The sequence below is a fragment of the Neovison vison genome, chromosome 8 (assembly GCF_020171115.1).
Source record: "Neovison vison isolate M4711 chromosome 8, ASM_NN_V1, whole genome shotgun sequence".
NCBI lineage: Eukaryota > Metazoa > Chordata > Mammalia > Carnivora > Mustelidae > Neogale > Neogale vison.
The window spans coordinates 94,893,206-94,914,481 of NC_058098.1; the positions used below are offsets into that span (position 1 = coordinate 94,893,206).

Consider the following 21,276-nt stretch of genomic DNA (forward strand, 5'->3'; position numbering starts at 1 on the left):
CAGCTTCCGAAGTGATCATCTCACTTCCTGCAATCCCAAATGTCCCTTCTTCGACCCCCTCCCGCTTTAATTTCCCCATGCCGGCTGCGTGCACATCCACCCAATTAGTGGGCAGTGCTTAAACACGTCTTGTAATCCCGTTCTGTCACTTACTAACCTTGGAGCCTCGACCCAATCACTGAACTTTCTGAGCTTCAGTTTTTCTCACCGGTTCAACGGGGGATATAGTGATTATCTCCTTCCTTCAGGTTGCAATGAGGATTACATACGAGAATAGGTGTAAAATGCCCAGCATAGTGCGGGCTTAAACGCCCCTTGAGTGGACCTATGAAGATAAAGACGCAGGTGCAGCGCCTTGTATCTTTGGAGGGGCACAGGTGACCTCAGCTCCCTGGACCCAGACCTTAAGCGCCTTAAGAGGGTGAGCTGATCATTGACCTCAGTATTGACTACTTTTCAGCTGCTGCTGGATGGCCAAGATTACCACTCAGTTTGTGAAGAAAAGGGGGCTCTCCTCACCTCCACAAAGCCTAGTAAGAGAAAGGAAATGGCAGAGTATTAGCTTGCTGGCCACACTGGGGAGTCTTCTGGGGACTCCAGAACTTTCTGGAGAGCACTTTCGAGACAGTAGTGAAGCTCCTTCCTAGCAGATGGGCCAGAGCCAGAGAAATACTCACCTTTAGCTTTAGATATGTGACAATTGCTCTGCTGTGGCAAATTGCTCAGTGTTCTACACAACCTGACTTAAATTACTTCTGCAAAGGGGAAATGAATTGTCTTAAGGAACTAAAATGTCCCAAGGTCAGGCTAGAGGTGGCTTGACCCAGGCATTCCGTGTCATGAGGATCGGGTCTTTTCCCTTCCTCTAGTTCTACTTGGCTCCATGTTGCCTTCACTCTCCACAGCACAACATCATTGCCAAAAATTCCAGGTCTATATCTTTTCAGGGGAAAAGACAGCATCTGCTTCCTGAACCTCGTATACATGTCTTGGATTTACTATGGGCCATCTGGGATCTTTTATTCAACCTTTGTAGCCAGAGGGGTGGCCTGACCTGAACCAGTCACTATGCTGGGGTGGGGGGGATTCTCTGTGCCAGTCAACCAGACGTGGGTCAGTTGGCCATTCCTTTAGACCAGCTGGAATGTACTGAGCTGGGAGAGGAGGGAAGGGAGAGGTAGTTTCCTTAAAACTGTTCCTGTATGACCACCAGAAGGTGAGGGAATGGACGCTGGACAGGAAGAACAGCAAACAGCTTTGACATAGAAAAATCACATGAAAAAAAAAAAAAAGAAAGAAAAATCACATGGAGAAGGGAGTTCTTCTGGTCTGTAGGAAAGGCAGATCAAAAAATTTTATAAAATATGTAGACTCTGGAAGCAGCTTTTTCTCCCCAGGGTCCTGTTCCCTTGCTTTAATAAAATCACCATTTGCACAAAAAAAAAAAAAAACAAAAAATGAAACAAAACAAAAATCTGTGGCCTCTGAGATAAACTTCAAAGGATGGGTGAGGAGAAAGAGGAGGAAAGGCATTGTTTCTTTTTTCCCCTTCCTTCCTTCCTTCCTTCCTTCCTTCCTGGTAAACTCTACCCCCAACACAGAGCTCAAACTCATGACCCCAAGATGAAGAGTCACACGCTCCACTGACTGAGCCAGCCAGACCCCCTGGAATTGTTATTTAGTCCTTCAAATATCTTTGTCACTTCTCTTAACTGTAAGCTCCCCAGGGAGGAACAGTCTGTCTTGTCCACTGCTTTATGCCCAGTGTCTGGCACAAAGGAAGTACCCAGTCAACTACCAGTAAAGTAAATGAACACAGGAAATGCCTCAAGGAAACATGCAGATTTCAGAGCACTTGACTGGGATGAGTAGCTGGTAGATTAAAAGGGTTCATTTCAAACACTGGGGTTTTGTTTTGTTTTGTTTTGTTTTTTGTTTGTTTGTTTGTTTGTTTTTTAGCAGCAGAATGTGGTGTTTTGTTTTTCCAAATGAACTCTTACCTGGAATATGTGAAATAGAATCAACGGCTGTGATGGAAGCAGGTCTGGAGCCTCAACCATTGTCCTATCCCCAGGTCCTCAGCTGTGCTCATAGGCTCTGGGGAAGGGTTTGGAAGCCCCTGACAAAAGGTGGAAGAATGGAAGGCGTTTGGAAGAGAGATCGAGCTCAAATCCTGCCTGAGAATTTGGACTCCATGTGACAGAATATTTTGCAAAAGAAGCGGCACAGTGAAGAGTTTTATTTTACAGATTACAATCTGGCAGCCTTTTGCATACATCAGTTGGAGGAAGTTTCTAGGGTCTAGTGACTAGGTTCAGGGAAGCCAGCTGACACTATTCATGACAGAGTGGAGAAACCAGGGTCAACAGTTCTGTGGATTATTTATTTTTAAGATTAAATTCCTTTTTGAAGACACAAAAACAGTTTTAAAAGAATACTCCTAATTGTACCACTTAAATATAATATAAGGTAAATAAAATAAGAATAAAGGCAGGGGGGCGCCTGGGTGGCTCAGTGGGTTAAGCCGCTGCCTTCGGCTCAGGTCATGATCTCAGGGTCCTGGGATCGAGCCCCGCATCAGGCTCTCTGCTCAGCAGGGAGCCTGCTTCCCTCTCTCTCTCTCTGCCTGCCTCTCCATCTACTTGTGATTTCTCTCTGTAAAATAAATAAATAAAATCTTTAAAAAAAAAAAAAAAGAATAAAGGCATGCCTTCCCTACTATCAAAAAGAAAAACACTGAGACATTTGGTGCCATGGTGTATGGAAGCCCCACACGGGCTCATAAGAGACAACTGCTGAATATTTCAGAACTTTTAACACCCCAGGTGTTAAAAGCACAGCTTTAATTAAAAATCGAACCTAAAAACAATGAAATATATTATATTAAAGCAAAGGCGATAAAACTCATCACTTCCTAATTATTTCACTGTGTTTTCCTATATCTCTTGAGGTGATTTGCATTGATAGTATCGGTATAATGGAAATGCTACGTAACCGTGAGCTATTGCATATCTCTTCCTAAGTTCCCATGTTCCATCACATCATGTTTGAAATTGGGTGTGGTGGGAGCAGTTACACAACAGAAACAGGTGAACACAAAAATCAGGTCTGGATTTTTTTTTCCTTTCCCCTAGGGAGCTTTTGTTAAAAATTTACCAGCATGCAATTGATTTGCTGTACAATCTTTCCAACTTTTTCCTTTGCTTATGTAGGTATCTCTGTCTCTCCAGCTCTGAAGTAGATATTTGGAGTTGCTGGTCACCCGGTGTTCAAACCATTTTCCTGTTTCTGTGTGGTCCCCTACTGTGGACGATATTGGTAAGCCTACCCTCTTTACGGCAGTTGGAGAAGGTCATTCATTTTCTCTCCCACTTCTTCACAGCCCAGGTGTAAGCACTTGGCCTAAGTCAACCAACTGGCATGCTTCCAACTGGACTTTGAATCTTGAAAGAGTGAAAACAAGACCCAGGGAGAGTTCATGATATGATCGTTGCACCTGCAGTCCATGAGGGGCGGATAGCTGTGTCAGCAGAGAAGTCCTCATCAGGAGGGTACCGTGGTGTGACTGGTGTACCCTCTGTGTAACCTCACCCACAGGTTGCTACTTCCTGGCCTCTCTTGGTTCCCACCCCTTATCAAAGGAAAGTACAAGAAGAGCCCAAAACATTTTTTAGTGCTGGGAAGTAAAAAAAGCACTCAATGCATGATGGAGACATGTCAAAAGGACACAGAAATCATCTTAAGGAAATGACCCATGACCAAAGCTGGGACGTATTTCAGCATCAAGATAAATAATGGTAGTAATGGATTACCACTCATTGACAGAAATAGGAAACATAATGATATAAATAACTACACACGTAAAGGAATGCAAGATGAAATCTCTTCACAGTAGCAATGCCCACTAATGCATGTAGTTGCAATAGTGGAAGTAGAAAGATTCCATTGCCAATTATTACAGTACTGCTGATTCATACAGTAGTCATCAATGGATACTAAGCCTGATGGGTGGACGTTTGATGGGGAACAGGATATCAGAGTAGTTTCAATTATTTCCCCAGGAAATAGCTCATTAATTACAAAAGTGAAAATGGTGACTCTCCAGTGGGGAAAACTAGCAGATACCACCTTGACCAGGTGATCAAGGTTAGAACATCAGTGGTGCTTTCTGATGGGACACACTGAGAAGAACACAGCAGAGTCTTTTTTGTATAGTACTCCCGCCAACAATTATGAGTCAGGACACAAGCAAACACTAGATGTATCCAGGTTGAGGAACATTCTAGGGAATCAAAGACCTGTACTCGCTGTACTTTTTTTTTTTATTTTAAGATTTTATTTTTAAGTGATCTCTACACCTAGTGTGGGTCTCAAACTTCCAACCCCAAGATTGGGAGTCGCAGGCTTTATGGATTGAGCCAGCCAGGTGCCCACAAAGGTTTGTACTTCCTAAAACTGTCAAGGTCATGAAAGATAGGGAAAGGGTGAGTAAATGTTCCAGATTAAAGCTGATCAAAGAGACATGACAAGGGAATGTACTGCATAATTCTGGATTTGGATCCTGGGCTTAAAAGGAAAAGTAGACATTGGGCAGCTGGTGAAACTTTTGAATGGGGTCTGTGGGTTGGACGGACTTTCTCTATCAGTGTTAATTTCCTGATTGAAAGGGTTGCACAAAGGCTATAGAACAGAGTACTTGTTTTGAGGAAATAGTCGATGTGATATATTTAGGGGTGAAATGGCATCATGTCTGCAACTTTGTCTCAGATCCATCAGAAAAGAAATAACCGTAATAGTAAATGTGGGGGATAGTAAACTTGAACAATCACAGCACCTGATTTTAGGAAGCAAGAGAGTTCTTTGTATTCTTCCTGCAACTCTTCTGCATGTTTGCAATTATTTCAAAAGAAATTGTGTTTTAAAATAAGACTAAGAACTCAGGAGAATCAAGTTCTTCCTTTTAGCCTACAAACACGCTCAAATCTCTTCCACTCTAAACAAAGAAAAATAATGAAGCCAGTGGCTACTTGCTGTTGCCACTTCCTCCCTGCTGTGCATGAGGATGTTGAAGAAACACCATTGGGCCTGGTGTCAGGAAGCCTCTGTTGGAGGCTGGCTCTGCCACTCCCTAACTATGCCACTTTGGCCAAATCATTGAACCTCTCTGAGCCTCAGTTTCTTCATGAAGGAACAATACTGTCTCCCCTACGGAGAGGACCAAGGGAAAGTAGGAATATAAAACCGGGCAAGAAGCTATAATGTGTTTGACAAACACTAACTACAGGTGATCCCTCACTTTGACTCCTGATGGTACAGCACTATTGCCTTCACACCTCTTCTAGGAGCTCAGCCTGCCCTCTGCAGGACAGTATACAGCAGATCACACCCTTGCTCTCTGATCGGGATGCCTTTCTTGCCTTTCTCTTGACTTCCTCTTCTCAACCCTGCCTGGCCGGTTGGCCTGCCGATCCAGGACAGCTACTCACTCAGACCTGGTCCTTTCCTCTTCATCTGTTTGGTCATTCTGGAATGTCTCATTTACTCCATACCTTTGGGGGCACCTCTGTTACTATGCCCATGACACCCCCACTCACACCTTTTGTACTGGATCCTCCAGTCAGTATTTCATCTCTGGGCATCCCTGCTGGCACTTCAAATTCACCTTGGGCAACACTAACTGACTTGCTTCTCCTATGTTCTCTTTCTTATTTAACACACCACGCTCCCTCTAAATACTTGAACTAGAAATGCACAGGTCATTTATTAGGGGTGCCTGGTGGTTCAGTCTAAGTGTCTGCCTTCAGTTTAGGTCATGATCCTGGGGTCCTGAGATGGAGCACTGCATCAGACTCCATGCTCAGCAGAGAGCCTGCTTCTCCCTCTCCCTCTACTCCTCCTCCTGCTTGTGCACTGTCAAATAAATAAATAAAAATCTTTTTTTAAAAATCATTTGTTATTGTTGTTGTCGTTTGCTTATTGAACATCTACTATTTTCTAGATACTAGGTGCTTTGCATTCTTTTTTTTAAAGATTTTATTTATTTATTTGAGAGAGAGAAAGAGAGCATGAGAGGGGAGAAGGTCAGAGGGAGAAGCAGACTCCCTCTGCTGGGAGCCCCATGCGGGACTCAATCCCGGGACTACGGGATCATGACCTGAGCCGAAGGCAGTCGCTCAACCAACTGAACCACCCAGCCGCCCCTCAGTGCTTTGCATTCTTGATTTGCTTTTTTACCTTGAAAGAGCTCTCTAAAGTAGATCCTACTTCATCCCATCTTACAAGGCTGAAATCTAGCGTTGAGAGTTTAAATAACTTGAGCTCAAGGTTATACAGCTAATAAATAGTGAAACTGGGTTTTTATAATAGGCTTGTCTGATTCCAAGGTTCATTCTCTTAATCTTAATCATCATATAACACTGACTTCTTCCTGAATTTCCATACATAATTTCATTGATTCCTTTTAATTTTGTCACTGAAATCAGTTCTTTCTTTGTTCATTGATGCTACCTTTTTTGGACACTGATCTTGTACATATTGTTCATATTTAAATATATATATAGGTGGTACCTTTTTCTAATTATAAATGTGATACATATTAGGTGTTAAGAAAATTCATTATATAAAAAAAAAAAGAGAAAAGAAAATTCATTATATGGGGTGCCTGGGTGGTTCAGTGGGTTAAGCCTTTGGCTCAGGTCATGATCTCAGGGTCCTGGAATCGAACCCCACAATGGGCTCTCTGCTCAGTGGGGAGCCTGCTTCCCCCCACCCTTCTCTGCCTGCCTCTCTGCCTACTTGTGATCTCTCTCTCTGTCAAATAAATAAATAAAATCTTTTTTAAAAATAAAAATAAATTTTAAAAATTCATTACAGATCTAGATAGTAAAAGTTCCCCAACCCCAATTTCTTCTTTTTTTTTTTTTAAAGTAGGCTCCTGAATGTGGGGTTTGAACTCAGGACCCCAAGAGCAAGAGTCACATGCTCCACTGACTGAGACAGCTAGGGGCCCCTCCCAACCCCAGCTTCTGAAGATAACCAGGCTAAGGAGTAGTATATATTCCTCAATTTTTCCCTGCATATATAGAAGCATATTACTCTTTTTAAATGGCATAACATCATATTGAAACTCACCTTTCTTATTTCATATGACAGCACATACAGATCTACTTCACTGTTGTCCTTTTTTTTTTTTTTTCCCCCAGAGAGAGCCTGCACTCATGAAAGCAGGGGGCTGGGCAGAGCGGGAGACAGAAAGAGAATCCCAACCAGGTTCCACTCCCAGCCCAGAGCCTGGAAGGGGCTTGATCACACGACTCTGACATCATGACCTGAACTGAAATCAAGAATCAGACAGACCCTTAACCAACTGAGCCACCCAGGACCCCTCCCCCTTTTTAAAGATTTGTTTATTTGAGAGAGAAAGAGAAAGAGCACGAGGGCATGGGGCAGAGGAAGAGGGAGAGAGTGAGACTCTTCAACAGATTCCGCTCTGAGCACCTTGGTGGGGGGAGGCAGCACACACACCAGGCTCCAAGATCACAACCTGAGCCAAACCAAGAGTCCTACTCCTAACCGACTGCCGCCCAGGCACCCCACCCCCTTCTTTTTTCAATTAGGTAAAATCGACACATGTTTTATACAAGTTCAAAAGGCACAGAGGGGCACCTGGGTGGCTCAGTGGGTTAAGCCGCTGCCTTCGGCTCAGGTCATGATCTCAGGGTCCTGGGATCGAGTCCCACATAGGGCTCTCTGCTCGGCGGGGAGCCTGCTTCCCTTCCTCTCTCTCTCTCTCTGCCTGCTTTTCTGTCTACTTGTGATCTCTCTCTGTCAAATAAATAAATAAATAAATCTTTAAAAAAAAAAAAAGGGCACAGAGGTGTATATTATGAAAAATAAGTCTCCCTTCACCCTTGTTCCCCAGTCACCAAACAGAAACGATGTCACTAGTTTCTTGGGTAGCACTCAGAGGCCGCATTTCTTTGAAGAGCAGTAGAGCTGCCCGTTTTATGGACATACCATATCCATGCACCAAATTATTTTGGTGTTTCATTAGTGGAACACTTAGATTGTTTCTAACGCTTTTATCGACAGGATCTAAAGTCCATGCCAATCAATTACTTGTCATAGTGTTTCAGATCGTAGAGATGCACCATAATTCATTTCTGCACTGATGAGAATTTAGGCTTAAATACCGTTTGCTCTGCTTCTAGGGCACTTGTACTATGAGGCCCTTCTGCCATTTTGCGGGCAATGTAGTTTCCTAGCACTCACTGCACTGTGAGCTCCTCAGAAGCAGGGGAAACCGTTCATATTCACCTTTATAGCCTTAGAGCCTAAACCCCGAATTTGGTCCAGAGTATACACTCACCACGTTTGAGTGCAACAATAATCGAATCACCCGCGCTGAGTTCTGGAATCGAGAGCCGGGAGGTGGAGCGAGGGGAAAGCCGCGCCCCTTCGAGCTGTCCCGGCCTCAGAGGGCCCGGAACCTTTGTTAGGAGCCTCATTGTTTGTGAGGGAGGGTTTTAGTCTCAGCGCGCAGCCCGCACAAGCATGGTTGTTACGCACCGGAAGTAGCCTGTTATTTTGCAGGAGTCGGTTTTTCCGCGGGGCGGAAAGGGCTTGTCAGCATGTGTCCCTACCATTTCCAGCCCCCTTTTCTTGCAGGACCCCATGAGTAAGCTGTGGCGGCGGGGGAGCACCCCTGGGGCTATGGAAGCCCCTGAACCCGGTAAGAGCGGGTCGATAAAACAAGTTAGGCGTTCGCAGAAAAGGAATCCCATTTTGCTCTTCCGAGCCTCCGGGGTACTTCGCCACAGGTGGGAAGGAGAAAGGCGGGTCTGTTGTTATGGTAACAGTGTGTCCGGCTGGATGAGTGGGGCCCTTCGGGGGTATTGGGTTCTTCAAGGCTCCTCCTGTCCCGCTCTTGTCGTACACCGTTGACAGGCTCTTCTTCCGCAGGGGAAGCGCTGGAATTGAGTCTGGCGGGTGCCCACGGCCATGGAGTGCACAAGAAAAAGCATAAGAAGCACAAGAAGAAACACAAGAAGAAACACCATCAGGAAGAGGAGGCTGGGCCAACGCAGCCGTCACCTGCTAAGCCCCAACTTAAACTCAAAATCAAACTGGGTGGGCAGGTCCTGGGCACCAAGAGGTGAGGCCAAGAAAGCCAAGGTTTTACTTGGGGAAATTTAGGAGCAGGCAGAGATAGAGGGAGAAGCTGGCTGGGCTTTCCAGTAGACAGAGGGTGGACACTGACTTCAGGGCCCAGGTGAAGGCAGAACCCAAGAGGGGGTAAGGGAATGCTGGTTGTAGCTGTCAAGCAGGAGGAGAGAACTGCTCAACTTACATAGTGGTTGCTTCTCTGCAGTGTTCCTACTTTCACTGTGATCCCTGAGGGTCCTCGCTCACCCTCCCCCCTTATGGTTGTGGACAATGAAGAGGAACCAATGGAAGGAGTCCCCCTTGAGCAGTACCGTGCCTGGCTGGGTGAGAAGAATCTGGAGGTGGGGAAACTGGGCTTCTCATTATATCTGGTTAACGGAGGAGGGTTGGTTCTGAGGAGGGTGAGAATTTTGAGTGTCTCAGTATTAACTTGGCCAAATTAGGGTTCTCCATCTGAACAATTCTACTTTTAGCTCTCCAACTTTGCTTTTCAGATGAAGACAGTAATCTGTCCCCCTCCCCACTTCGGGACCTGTCAGGGGGCTTAGGAGGTCAAGAAGAAGAGGAGGAACAGAGGTGGCTGGATGCCCTGGAGAAGGGGGAGCTCGATGACAATGGAGATCTCAAGAAGGAGATCAATGAGCGGCTGCTCACTGCTCGACAGGTAAGTTGGTTCATTCTTTGTTCACTGGCTAAATATATATTGAGAACTTTCTATGTCTCAAGAATGTTGCTAGGCAGTGGGGATATCAATAGTGGAAGAAAGGAAAGGTTTCTGTTCTCATGGAGCTGGTATTCCTGTGTGTGTGTGTGTGTGTGTGTGTGTGTGTGTGTGTTGGGGGAGGGGGTAAGCAAGTAATTATGAAAAGTATGGTTTATAACGAAAATAGGGTGAAGAAATGGAAAGTGGTGGAAAGAGACAACATTAGATAGGGAAGGCAGGGAAGACCTCTCTGATGAGATTACATTTCCAATACCAAAGGAGCTTTTCAGGCAGAGACCAGCAGGTGCAAAGACCCTGAGAGTGGAACATGCCTAGTAGTGGTCAAGGAGAAAAATAAGTGTGATTAAAGCATAAAAGGATTGTCTGCAGGAAAGTGATTTGATTTATATTTCAGTAGATTACTTTGGCTTCTTAGTGCAGGTAAGGAGTAGAAGCAAGACCAGCCAGGAAGCCATTGAAGTAGTCAGGTGAGAGGTGGTGGAGGCTTGAACCAAGGTGAATTTATGGAGGTCGAGGAAATCAGATGGATTCTGGATATGTTTTGGAAATAATTGGTGGGAGTTATGGAGCGGGCAGAAAAGAGGACTCAAGGATAACCCTCAGTTTGGGGCTTGAGCAATAATCCAATTGATGCTATCCACTTGAGATGAAAAGATTTTTTTTTTCTAGGAGAAACTTTATTCAAATTTTGTGTCATTAGAATACTTCCAGGGCGCCTGGGTGGCTCAGTGGGTTAAGCCGCTGCCTTCGGCTCGGGTCATGATCTCGGGGTCCCGGGATCGAGTCCCACATCGGGCTCTCTGCTCAGCGGGGAGCCTGCTTCCTCCTCTCTCTCTCTCTGCCTGCCTCTCTGCCTACTTGTGATCTCTGTCTGTCAAATAAATAAATTTTAAAAAATCTAAAAAAAAAAAAAAGAATACTTCCAAAATCAAACACAATATTAGTCAAATGTTTAACTAGACAGCCAAGGCAAAGCTTCAGGAACAAAACAAAAAATCTGAAGGACTTACTGCTAACGAAGCCATTCCCCTAAGTAGCATCTTATACTTGTCATAAACCTGTAATTTTCTGTTTTAATTTACACACTATATTAAAAAGAAAAATACATTTTTTTGAAATCTGTGTAATATGTTAGCAAATTTTGTAGCAAAATAAGTCCTCGTAATAGATTAGGAACATACCACTTTTTTTTTTTTTTGAAACATTTTATTTATTTATTTATTTATTTATTTATTTGACAGACGGAGATCACAGGTAGCCAGAGAGGCAGGCAGAGAGAGAGGAGGAAGCAGGCTCCCCGCTGAGCAGAGATCCTGATTCAGGGCTCAACCCCAGAATTCTGGGATTATGACCTGAGCCATAGGCAGAGGCTTTAACCCACTGAACCACCCAGGCATCCCAAGGAACATATCACATTTAAAGGGAGAAGAAAGATCCCAGATCCATATATATAGCAGCACCACTATAAATACACTGCATAGTCACCCTGAGATCTATTTTGTTTTCAGTGCATATCAAAGTTTTCAAAAACGACAGCTTCTTGTGACTACATGCTCTTGATTTTCTCAAATTCTTTGTCGGTTTGGGCGAAATGTCACTTGTTTAAGAGCAGCTTCTTACCAACTGGACACATCTGTGGGTCCACTCTTAAATCTAGATCACCTCCAAACCCCCTTTCTTCAATTGTAGCATCATCCGGTGACACGAAGCAAAGATCTTTTCCCACCGTTTGGAATGAGATGAAAAGATTTAAAACAGAAAAAAACAAAAACACCTCCAGAGAGGTGGTAAACCGAGTTTTGGTACTCAGGGCAGACAGGAACCATTAATGATTTTCTTGTTTAGAGTCAAGGATCTGAAGATGAAAGTCTGGAGATCTGGGAGGAGGCAGTACTAAGGCTCCTGGAGAGGGGGCTCATCCCTCTCTTACCCTCAAGGCCAGTGTCTCTCAAGAGTCTGCTTTCCGGATCCCCACTGTTGCCCCCGCCCCCCCCAAACCCCTGGTTTGGGTAGACGGCACCCGCCTGACACCACTCGTGTCTCTCCCCAGCGAGCTCTCCTGCAGAAGGCTCGGAGTCAGCCTTCCCCGATACTGCCGCTCCCTGTGGCTGGGGGCTGTCCGGCCCCGGCCCTCACCGAGGAGATGCTGCTGAAACGCGAGGAGAGGGCGCGAAAGAGACGGTTGCAGGCGGCTCGGCGGGCAGAGGAGCACAAGAACCAGACTATTGAGCGCCTCACCAAGACCGCGGCGCCCAGTGGCCGGGGAGGCCGAGGGGCGGCGCGGGGCGAGCGCCGGGGTGGGAGGACCGCGGCCCCCGCCCCCATGGTGCGCTACAGCAGCGGGGCACAGGGTTCCACTCTTTCCTTCCCACCTGGCGTCCCCACCCCCGCGCCATTGTCCCAGCGGCCGTCCCCATCTGGCCCTCCCCCTCGATGCTCGGTCCCGGGCTGCCCATACCCCCGCCGCTACGCCTGTTCCCGCACGGGCCAGGCGCTCTGCAGCCTTCAGTGCTACCGCATCAACCTGCAGATGCGGCTTGGGGGCCCAGAGGGCCCCGGGTCCCCTCTTTTGGCTACTTAAGTTCCTGACCTGACCCGGACTCTGCGCCCTCTCCCCTGTCCTGTTTTCATTATGTTCCCCACCCTATTATTAAATTTCATCCGGTGCCTCGACTTGTACAGAGTTGGGAAAGTGGGGTATGGGCGGGCCAATGCCCCGTACACACATTTTGCCGTCAGGGGAGATTGCGTCGACACATGGGAAACGGCCACTAGGCCGCAAGAACACCGAGGCACTTTCGGAACGCGCCCCGTGCCCCGCACCGCCTCTTCCAGTGGGGTTACCTGGCTTGGTCAGGCCTTCCGCGTCATCCCCGAAAATAGCGCTCTAACCAATCAGCGGAGACTTTGCTTTTCTGGACGGCCGCTTATTGGCTGGCAATTCCGAGCCCGTTCTGTTGTCCATATTGGCTATTGTCGCTGTCAGTCAGGGCCATGGTCGAACCTTGCCCCGCTCTTTGTCTGTGTAAGCTTCTGTTGTCTGGGAGAGTGGCGGAGGCGCTGCTGTAGATTGGTCCATGGGAGAAACCTCTGGTCCCTTCCTATTGGCCCGTCCGCCGGCGGGTGTCGCTGATTGGTAGGATCGAGCAATCTGGGTGCTAGTTGGCAGAGCTCTCCCCGGATGGAAGCTCCGGCCGCGGAGTGATGGTGGCGGCAGCGAAGATGGGCCGGGCAGGGACCATGGCGGTGGCGGCAGAAGTGGCAGGGGCGGGGCGCCTGGCGATAGAGGAGGCTGTGGTCTACCGGGGGCTGTAGGTGGAGGCATGGCTCAGGCCAGCAGCGGGAACGGCAGCGAGGAGGCCTGGGGGGCACTTCGCGTGCCGCAACAGCAGGTATCCCGACTGCTCCAAAAGCCTATCAGGACAGCCATTTATTTCTCTTTCCCCTCTCCTTGTCCCTTCCTTTTGGGGGGTTGGGGAGGAACTCACGTAGCCAAAGATGCTGTGAAGTTCCTAAATATGTCCCTTCTACTCTTTGTCTAAACTTTGTAATATAGATGCAGTTGACTTTGCCTGCAGCTTCTTAGACCCCTATCCCATGGCTGCAGTGGAAGCTTGCAGTGGCTCTCCAGTGATCAAAGGCATAGTGAGGCCCAGGGAAGCTCCCTCTGTCTTGCAACAGTTATTTGTGATGTTTTTCTGTGTGCCTGTTGTCACAACAGAGTCCGGCAGCGTCTTCTCTTGAGGGAGCAATTTGGAGAAGAGCTGGAACCCAGACTCGCGCCCTGGATGCCATCCTTTATCATCCACAGCAATCCCATCTGGTTGGGAGCACTGCTCTGTGTCTCAAATGGCCCTTCCTCTACCCTAGGAAGCCTGAGACCCAGGGGTGGAAAGATCCAGCGTGGGGGTGGGGAGGCAGCCCGTGGGGGGAGGGTGGATAATGAAAGCATCTTAGCATTGGAAATTGCCTTAAACCCCTTACCCATTGTCTGAGACTTTGAGGTAGCTCAGACTGCCCCCTGGCTTCTGCCCAAACACTCCCTTAACAGAAAATACCCTGGGAGCCAGCCCCAGTGTGAGAGAAGTCTCTGTACGCAGAACTGAAATCTGCCTCTTTTTATGTCCACACCTTGCATCTTATTTTCTAGACAGATTTTTGTTATTCCAAATCCTCTGCCGTGTCAGCAGCCCTTCAGATATTTGAACACTCCTCTCACTGTCACTTTTCCCCTCCCCACAGATCTCTCTGAGCTCAACTTGGCTCACAGGGTGGGACTATGTCCCTGCATGCAGGGGTGTGGGGGTGGACAGTGCCTGGGGCTGGGATCTCCTTTGGTTCTAAGTGCCTCCTTGCTCCCAGCTTCGAGAGCTCTGCCCAGGAGTGAACAACCAGCCCTACCTCTGTGAGAGTGGTCACTGCTGCGGGGAGACGGGCTGCTGCACCTACTACTATGAGCTCTGGTGTGAGTCTCCAAGGGGGCTATTCTCGGGTCCTTCTGCTCACTCTCAAAATTCCTCGGGCCTCAAAATTCCAACCTTCATGGACCTCTGTCTACCTGGGAGGTATCTAAGACCCTCCTTCCTCACCCCTTGCAGGGTTCTGGCTGCTCTGGACTGTCCTCATCCTCTTTAGCTGTTGTTGCGCCTTCCGTCATCGACGAGCTAAACTCCGGCTGCAGCAACAGCAGCGACAGCGCGAGATCAACTTGTTGGCCTACCACGGGGCATGCCATGGGGCTGGCCCTGTCCCTACCGGTTCACTGCTTGACCTTCGTGAGTGGCTTGAGGCTCTGGGCACACTGCCAGTGGCCCCTCCCCACCCAGAACCCTGAATCATCCCCACATTCCCTTTTCAGACATTTCAAAGCACACTTTCCCTAATAGCAAAGATTCTACTATCCCACCGCTGGCTGCCGCACCAACCATGCCATTCTTTCCTGCAGGCCTCCTCAGCACCTTCAAACCCCCTGCCTATGAGGATGTGGTTCACCGCCCCGGCACACCGCCGCCTCCTTACACTGCAGCCTCAGGTTGCCCCTTGACTGCTTCCAGTGACCGCACCTGCTGTTCCTCTGCTTCTAGCTGCCCTGCCCACTGCGAGGGAACAAATGTGGAAGGTGTTTCCTCCCACCAGAGCGCACCCCCTCATCAGGAGGGTGAGCTTGGGGCTGGGGTGAGCCCTGCCCCCACACCCCCTTCTTGCCGCTATCGCCGCCTGACTGGTGACTCAGGTATTGAGCTCTGCCCTTGTTCTGACTCCAGTGAGGGCAAGCCAGTCAAGGAGGCTAGGGCTAGTGCCACCCCACCAGATCTGGAGGACTCTTGTGTGCTGCCCCTCGATCCTGTACCCCAGGTCTCTCCTGTGGGGCTAGCTTCCAGTGAAGGGGACATCCCATAAACAGTTTTGGGAGGGTGGGTGAATTCCTTGCCCACTAGAAACAGCCCGGGGCCCAAATCCTTGAATTCTTCTTGGCCTCTCCCTGCCTTCTCAAATCTACCTGAAAGGGGTGGAGTCCTGAGGAAGAGTGGCAGTGTTTGGGGGACTGTGCTAGCTCTATCCCCCCAAAACATACACAGGAGCCTTTGATCTCATTAAAGAGATGTGAACCAGCTGCTTGTGAATTTGGGTGGACTAGTGCTCAACTTGCTGCATTACACTTGACCTAACTGGATTTGGAGGGGACATGTAATGACCACTTTTCCCACCCTCCTCTGAAGAACAGTAGACAGTCCTAAGGTCTAGACTGAGCTAAGACCCCTTGGTGAGGCAGAGCTGGCAAAAGCAATAGAGTTTGTCATGGTTTTCCATTTATTTAGAAAAATAGACTCTGAATTCACATTCATCCCAGGGCTGTGTGGGATGATAGTAAGGAGACACCTGAGATGAGCTGAGGATGGTTTGAAGCACTAGTATCTGAGGGCTGGGAGCAGAAGCTAGAGACCTTGTCCTTCTATTCCAGAGTGCAGGCCTGCCACCCCTCTCACCTTTCCCTTAGTAGTCTTCAGCCATGGCCAGTAGGACAAGGCTGGTCCAGCCCTGGAAAGGGCGGCAGCCCATGCCCCGCCCATCCCGGTCACTGTACTGCTCCCAAAGGAAACCTGTCGTCTGATACTGCCGCCACACATTGCCCACCACATTGTCACGGAGCTCACTGTGGAGCTTGGCAGCCCGGGCCTGGTGGGGACCCTCCAGATGACCATAGTGGTAGAGAGCCCCTAAGGCCAGGTAGTTGACATTGAGCCACACAGCACCCCGCCAGTAGGGAGGATCATGCTCTGAATTGTGCTGGCCATAAAAGGGGCTGGAGGCTGCAAGAGAGCGTAAACCAAAGGGGCTCCAGAGATGGCGGCTGTCAGCTAGAATATCCAGCAGGGGCCCAAGGCGGGGGGAGTTGGGGTCCAGCAGCCGCAGAAGCATGGGAAAAAGACTGACATAGCCCAAGGCATCCACATACTGTAAACGAGGGTGGGGCCGACCCACTACCCGCACCAGCCCCTGTGGGGGCCGAGGCTTCAGGTGCACTGCTCTTGTGTGGTTCCCAAAGTCTGCAAAGACTCCTAGCTCTGCGGCCCAGTGCAGCTCATCCAGGCTCTCTTCTGCCTCCAGTGATGCAGCCAGTGGGCCCAGCTCTGCAGCTGCCTCAGCCTCTCCTAGCTGCTCTGCCAGCTGCACCAGCACACGGGCCCCCAGGGCCACCCAGCACCGCAGGTCCAAGTGCCGCTCACTGGCTGAAGGGTGTGAAGCCCGGGGATAGTCATCCAGCCCAGAAGGTAGCGTCTTAGGGTTCAACAGGGTTGGCAAGGCAGGGTCCCGGCCCCGCCACCGATAAGATAGCGGCACTGGCCCTGCCTGGCTCTTATGGAGCCAGGAGAACCAGGCATGCAGACGGGGGAAGGCCCTGCGGAGGAAGGCAAAGTCAGCAGGGTCACCACCCTTTAGCATGTGGGCTACAGGCAAAAGCAGGGTTGGGGGATTGGCGTGGGCTGCCCTTTGGACCAGGAATTCTGGAGGCACCCGGGCTCGGGCCTCATCCCCCAGCACCTGCTCCCGTCCAATCCAGCCATCAGCATTGAGCAGTCCCAGCCAGTGACCTAGGACTTCCCGAGTAAGGCGGGGATCCCACCGCTGGACCACCAGCTGGTGAAAGCCCTCATCCCAAAGGAAACCTCGTGGGAAAAATGACCGGGAGGGCACTGCTGTGAAAAGAGGAACAGGTGGAAAGAGAGCTGGGTCCACCTTCTGTTCAGACCCCTCAACCCCCATGTCTGCCAACACTAGACCCTGTCCATAGAAGTAGCCAATCCCACCGAGGAGGCCACTGAGGGCAGCCTGACCCAAAGCCTGCTCCTCAGGACTCAGGCCCTTCTTCTTCAGCTGAAAAGTTTTCTCAAAGTGCTCTCTAAAGGCTTCAACATGGCTCTCCAGGGCTTGGGTCAGCAGGCTGCCTGCCAGCTGCTCCAGGGGTTGGCTTCCTCCTGCCCGGGCACTGCCTGATTCAAACACCAACTCCACAGAAAAGGGGACTTTCAGTGTCACCTGTTGTATCAAGAATTGCCCTTGTCCCTGTCCTTGCCCACTTGGGCCTCTGTCCTCCCACTTCAAAGATCCTGGCAAGCCGAGGTAGCGTTCAGGGGAAGCCCCTGGTGGCCGGTGCTGGAACCAGCTGTTTAGCCGGCTCTTCACCATCTCTGTCAGCAATGCAAGTCCAGGGTTGGAGGACCAGAAGACATTGTAGCTTGAAGGGAAGAAGATAAATAAGAAAAAATTACTCAGGAGAAAATGGTGAGGAATATAAAGAGAAATAAGAGGAGATTGGGAGTCAGGATGGGAGCGTCTTGGCAGTGCGGGGACATGGAGCCTGGTGAGTAGGGAAATAACCGGTGGAAAGAAGGTAGGCTGGGGGAGATAGAAATCAGGCTAAGTCAGCACCCATACCACCCCTACCATCACCCCCACACTCTTCCCCCAGTTACCTGCCATACTTGGGGACAGTGTCCCCTGGATTGGTTGGTGCCATAAGTGTAAGGCGGAAGTCACCAAGTTCACTGGAGTGACCACTGATGAATTTCAACTGCCCCTTGGCCCCAACCTCTGGCACTAGGACTTCCTTGCCATCTGTCACCACATAGAAGAACAGGGACACCAAAGGGAGGGCAGAGATACCTGAGGTCTGGGTGACCAAGGAGGACAGAAAAACACAGCATTAGATTGGCAGTATCTCCTGGAGATTCAGCCTTACTGAAAGGGGCACCATGCAGGAGCAACATGGTAAACATAGGTCTACAGTGTTGAGGGTCAGTGAGGGTAAGCACCCAGTGAGATGAGGTATAGAGGTTTGCACAGAGTTTGCTGGGAAATTATAATAGAGTGCTTTTGTGTCATATACTATCCTAAGAACTCTACAGATCATTTATCATTTTCTTTCATTCTTATAATCCTATGAGTTAAGTGCTATTTGTATCTCCATTTTGCAAAAAGGAAACCATGGCTTATGGATAGTAAATAGAAATGGTCATACAATGTTTAAGGCAGGCAGCCAGACTTGGAGCCCTGCAGTTAACTGCCACATCATACGGCATTTGTTGGTAGAAATGCCAGCAAAGAAAGGGTGGAGGGAGTCTGGGCTGGGGGAAGGGTGTCCTGAGGCCCTGACCTGAGACTCTACAGTCACTCTCCAGCTCCAGTCCCCTCCGTGCTGACCCCCAGGCCTCTTGACGAACTCAGTGGTGAGCCTTAAGGCCCCATCGTGGATGTGCTGCCGCCCGAAGGAGAGACCGTCGTGGAACTCCCAGCCATAGGGACCCACGCCGTCCCCCTGTTCACACGTGTGCCTGAGCTTAGGGGTCCCTGGGGTGGCGCCTTGCTGAGCCCACATCAGTCCTAGGGGTAGAATGGCCACGTAAGTCAAAGAGAGCAGGGGACCTGTCCCTGTGGGTCTCCAAGAATTTCAGGGTCATCCCTCCTCGTAACTCTCCTGAACAACACCCCTCCCCACTCTTGCTCTGGCGTGAAGCTGGGGCTCCCAGGTTAAGAATCCGCCTGCCTACCCGCCCGTCCCGAGGCCCAGTTACCGGTGAGAAGGGGCTTCGGGCTGCGGGTCTTCATGCCGAAGTAGACGTGAGGGCGGTAGGTGCCCCAGAAGAGGTCCGGGGCCACGGCGGGGCTGGAAGAATCAGGAGGCAGTGCCGGGGGCGCGGAGTGCAGTGTGACCGCCCGCCGCGCACGATGCCAGGCCAACAGCCAGCATCCTGACAGGCCCAGGGCCAGAGACAGGACCATGACGCCCAGAGCCGCTCTCCAGGCAGAGCCACGGGCCTCGCCGCCCCGTCGTGCCGGGCCGCCCCGAACCGCCCTTTCAGTTGTCCGCGTTCCGTCGGCCGCCGCTCCGCGACGCCGCCGCTCGCCCCGAGCCATCCCAGCACGGAGGTCTGCGTTGCGGGAGCTCGTAGAGGCGGCAATGGAGCCCGGGTCCTGCTTCGCCTCGACTTGCGCGCAGCGCCCGGGCGGCCACAGATCTGTCAGCCGCACCTGCCGGCCCGCGCCTTCCGCCCCGCTTCCGCCTCCTGCCGGAAGTCCCGCCCCGCCACGTCAGATTAACTCTCCGAGTCCGGAACGGCCGCCGCCGGCGTGGCAAAGGGCTGGTTGTCTCCAGAGTTTCTTTGTCATCCTCGCGGATTTCACGGCCTAGTAGAGAAAAGTATTCTCATACTGGCTTGTTTTTTAAATGAGTATCTGTTAAGAACCTGAGGTGCCATCCCGAGTGTTTCACATTTAACTGCCCCAATAGGTGAACGAAAACTGGCCTAGAAAGTCAAGTAACTTGGCACTGGCCACAGAACCAGGAAGAGGTCAGCTTGGAGCCCGTGTACCTGAAACAGTATGGATCACTTTGCCCACGCCCGTGACTTCCTTCCTAGTTAAGTGGAATGTGCCAGAGTGGACCCAAGAGGAAGCTTGAGCTCTGTTCCAACAGTGTTTAAACGACCCTCTAACAGTCTAGGATTCCTTATCTAGCTGAACCCTAAAAGGACCGTAATGGTGGTGCATGCACTTTAAAGAATGCCTTCCCCCACCACCCCCTTTTCTACAACCCAAGAAGCAAAGCAGCTTTGGGGTAGGATCAGTTATATCCAGGGGAGGGAAGGTTGTAGGAAGTAGCACCTGCACCTCAGGGAGACCCAGGAGAGTTAACATCACAATTAATAGTGGTTCAGAAAAGTAACCTGGATTTGGTTACTTGTTTCTCACCAACAGCTTTGCATAAAAGGTGTTTCATAAAGTACAAGTCCCTATCATCCTTTAAAAAACCCTACTCAACACCATGATGCTACTCTAACTCCCATCCAAACTCATTATTTAAAGCTAATACTGTACGTTGCATGTCCACTTACTATTTTGCTATAATCTATTTGACACCACCTCCTCCGCTGGTAGACTTTTTGCTCTTTCAGCAATCACCTTCTGACCAATCCCAATGGTCACTCCTGTCTTTATCTTTCTTGCTACTATTGCATCTAGTTCATATCTCTACTGTAGCAGTTATTACATCCCTTGGTTTCATTACTCATCTTTGTATACCAGTACTAATCAGTTACAGGCACAAGGCAGATAGTAAATATCTGTCAATTCAACATGTTTATTGCACACTATGTGTATCAGAGATTATGCAAAGTGCTGGGGACACAGAGAAAACAGCCCCAACCTCAAGTTCAGTGCCAGCATTCAATCTGTGTTTACAGCAATGTCTGAACCATCCCCACTTTTTCAGATGAGAAGAGTGGTAAAATCTGGCCGGAGATAAGAGTCAGTTAACCATAGAGCTTAGGAACAAATCTAGGCTGTCAGTATCCTTTTGGCTACAGCATAAGCCCTCTTAGACAACACTTTTGCTCCCAGTAATGTTCTAGGTGCTTTATAGGTATCGGCTCATTTATTCCTCTCAACAGTTCTAAGAGATAGGTACTATTATCCCCATTTTATCTGTGAGGGAACAGGCACTGAGACTAATTTTCCATAGTCACAGAGCTACTTAGGGACAAGAGTTAGGACTTCAACCCCAAGAATTCTGGCTCTTTACTACACCATACTCCCTCCTGATAGGCTGTTTGTTTTTTGGTAGTTTCTTTTTTAAAGGGGGAGGGGGGAAAACCAGCTCTTGAAGACAGCACCCTTTTAAGCAGAGCAGCACTGTAGTAACACTGTTAACAAAGTCAGGGAAAATGTATTTGGCAAAGAATACAGCAGACAGTGTCTACAGATCCTTGATTGCCCTAGCTAAGCATTCTAAAGCTCTTTAAACCCATAGCAATCAAGTATTTTTCCTACAACCCAGGGTAGAAATAATTCTACACTGCAACCAAGTACATGCAGATAGCCACACATAT

At 49.3% G+C, this 21,276-nt stretch overlaps 3 protein-coding genes and 1 long non-coding RNA gene across 5 annotated transcripts; 2 read left to right on the top strand and 2 right to left on the bottom strand.

Moving 5' to 3' along the window:
* Positions 1–33: 33 nt before the first annotated feature.
* On the bottom strand, positions 34–8,426 carry LOC122915009. The gene is made up of 4 exons (XR_006385988.1): positions 8,369–8,426; positions 2,001–2,119; positions 520–530; positions 34–325 (listed from the first exon to the last, which is right to left on the bottom strand). It is a non-coding gene; the product is annotated as an uncharacterized LOC122915009 (long non-coding RNA).
* Positions 8,427–8,528: 102 nt separating this feature from the next.
* Positions 8,529–12,562, top strand: INO80B (INO80 complex subunit B). The gene is made up of 5 exons (XM_044261460.1): positions 8,529–8,731; positions 8,962–9,154; positions 9,371–9,489; positions 9,660–9,829; positions 11,940–12,562. The coding sequence occupies exons 1-5, from the start codon at positions 8,674–8,676 to the stop codon at positions 12,468–12,470; spliced, it is 1,071 nt and encodes a 356-aa protein (XP_044117395.1). The 5' UTR covers positions 8,529–8,673; the 3' UTR covers positions 12,471–12,562.
* Positions 12,563–13,045: 483 nt separating this feature from the next.
* On the top strand, positions 13,046–15,501 carry WBP1 (WW domain binding protein 1). 2 transcript variants are annotated; one of them, XM_044261461.1, is made up of 5 exons: positions 13,046–13,281; positions 13,611–13,712; positions 14,252–14,354; positions 14,488–14,664; positions 14,835–15,501. In XM_044261461.1, exons 1-5 carry the CDS (start codon positions 13,213–13,215, stop codon positions 15,287–15,289), a joined length of 906 nt encoding a protein of 301 aa, XP_044117396.1. In that variant the 5' UTR covers positions 13,046–13,212; the 3' UTR covers positions 15,290–15,501. The 2 variants fall into 2 exon arrangements, with proteins under 2 accessions (XP_044117396.1, XP_044117397.1); XM_044261462.1 differs by lacking the exon at positions 13,611–13,712 and having other exon boundaries at positions 13,047–13,281.
* Positions 15,502–15,686: 185 nt separating this feature from the next.
* On the bottom strand, positions 15,687–19,436 carry MOGS (mannosyl-oligosaccharide glucosidase). Its single transcript, XM_044261463.1, has 4 exons — positions 18,964–19,436; positions 18,546–18,772; positions 17,866–18,062; positions 15,687–17,627 (listed from the first exon to the last, which is right to left on the bottom strand). Exons 1-4 carry the CDS (start codon positions 19,304–19,306, stop codon positions 15,884–15,886), a joined length of 2,511 nt encoding a protein of 836 aa, XP_044117398.1. The 5' UTR covers positions 19,307–19,436; the 3' UTR covers positions 15,687–15,883.
* Positions 19,437–21,276: the final 1,840 nt, after the last annotated feature.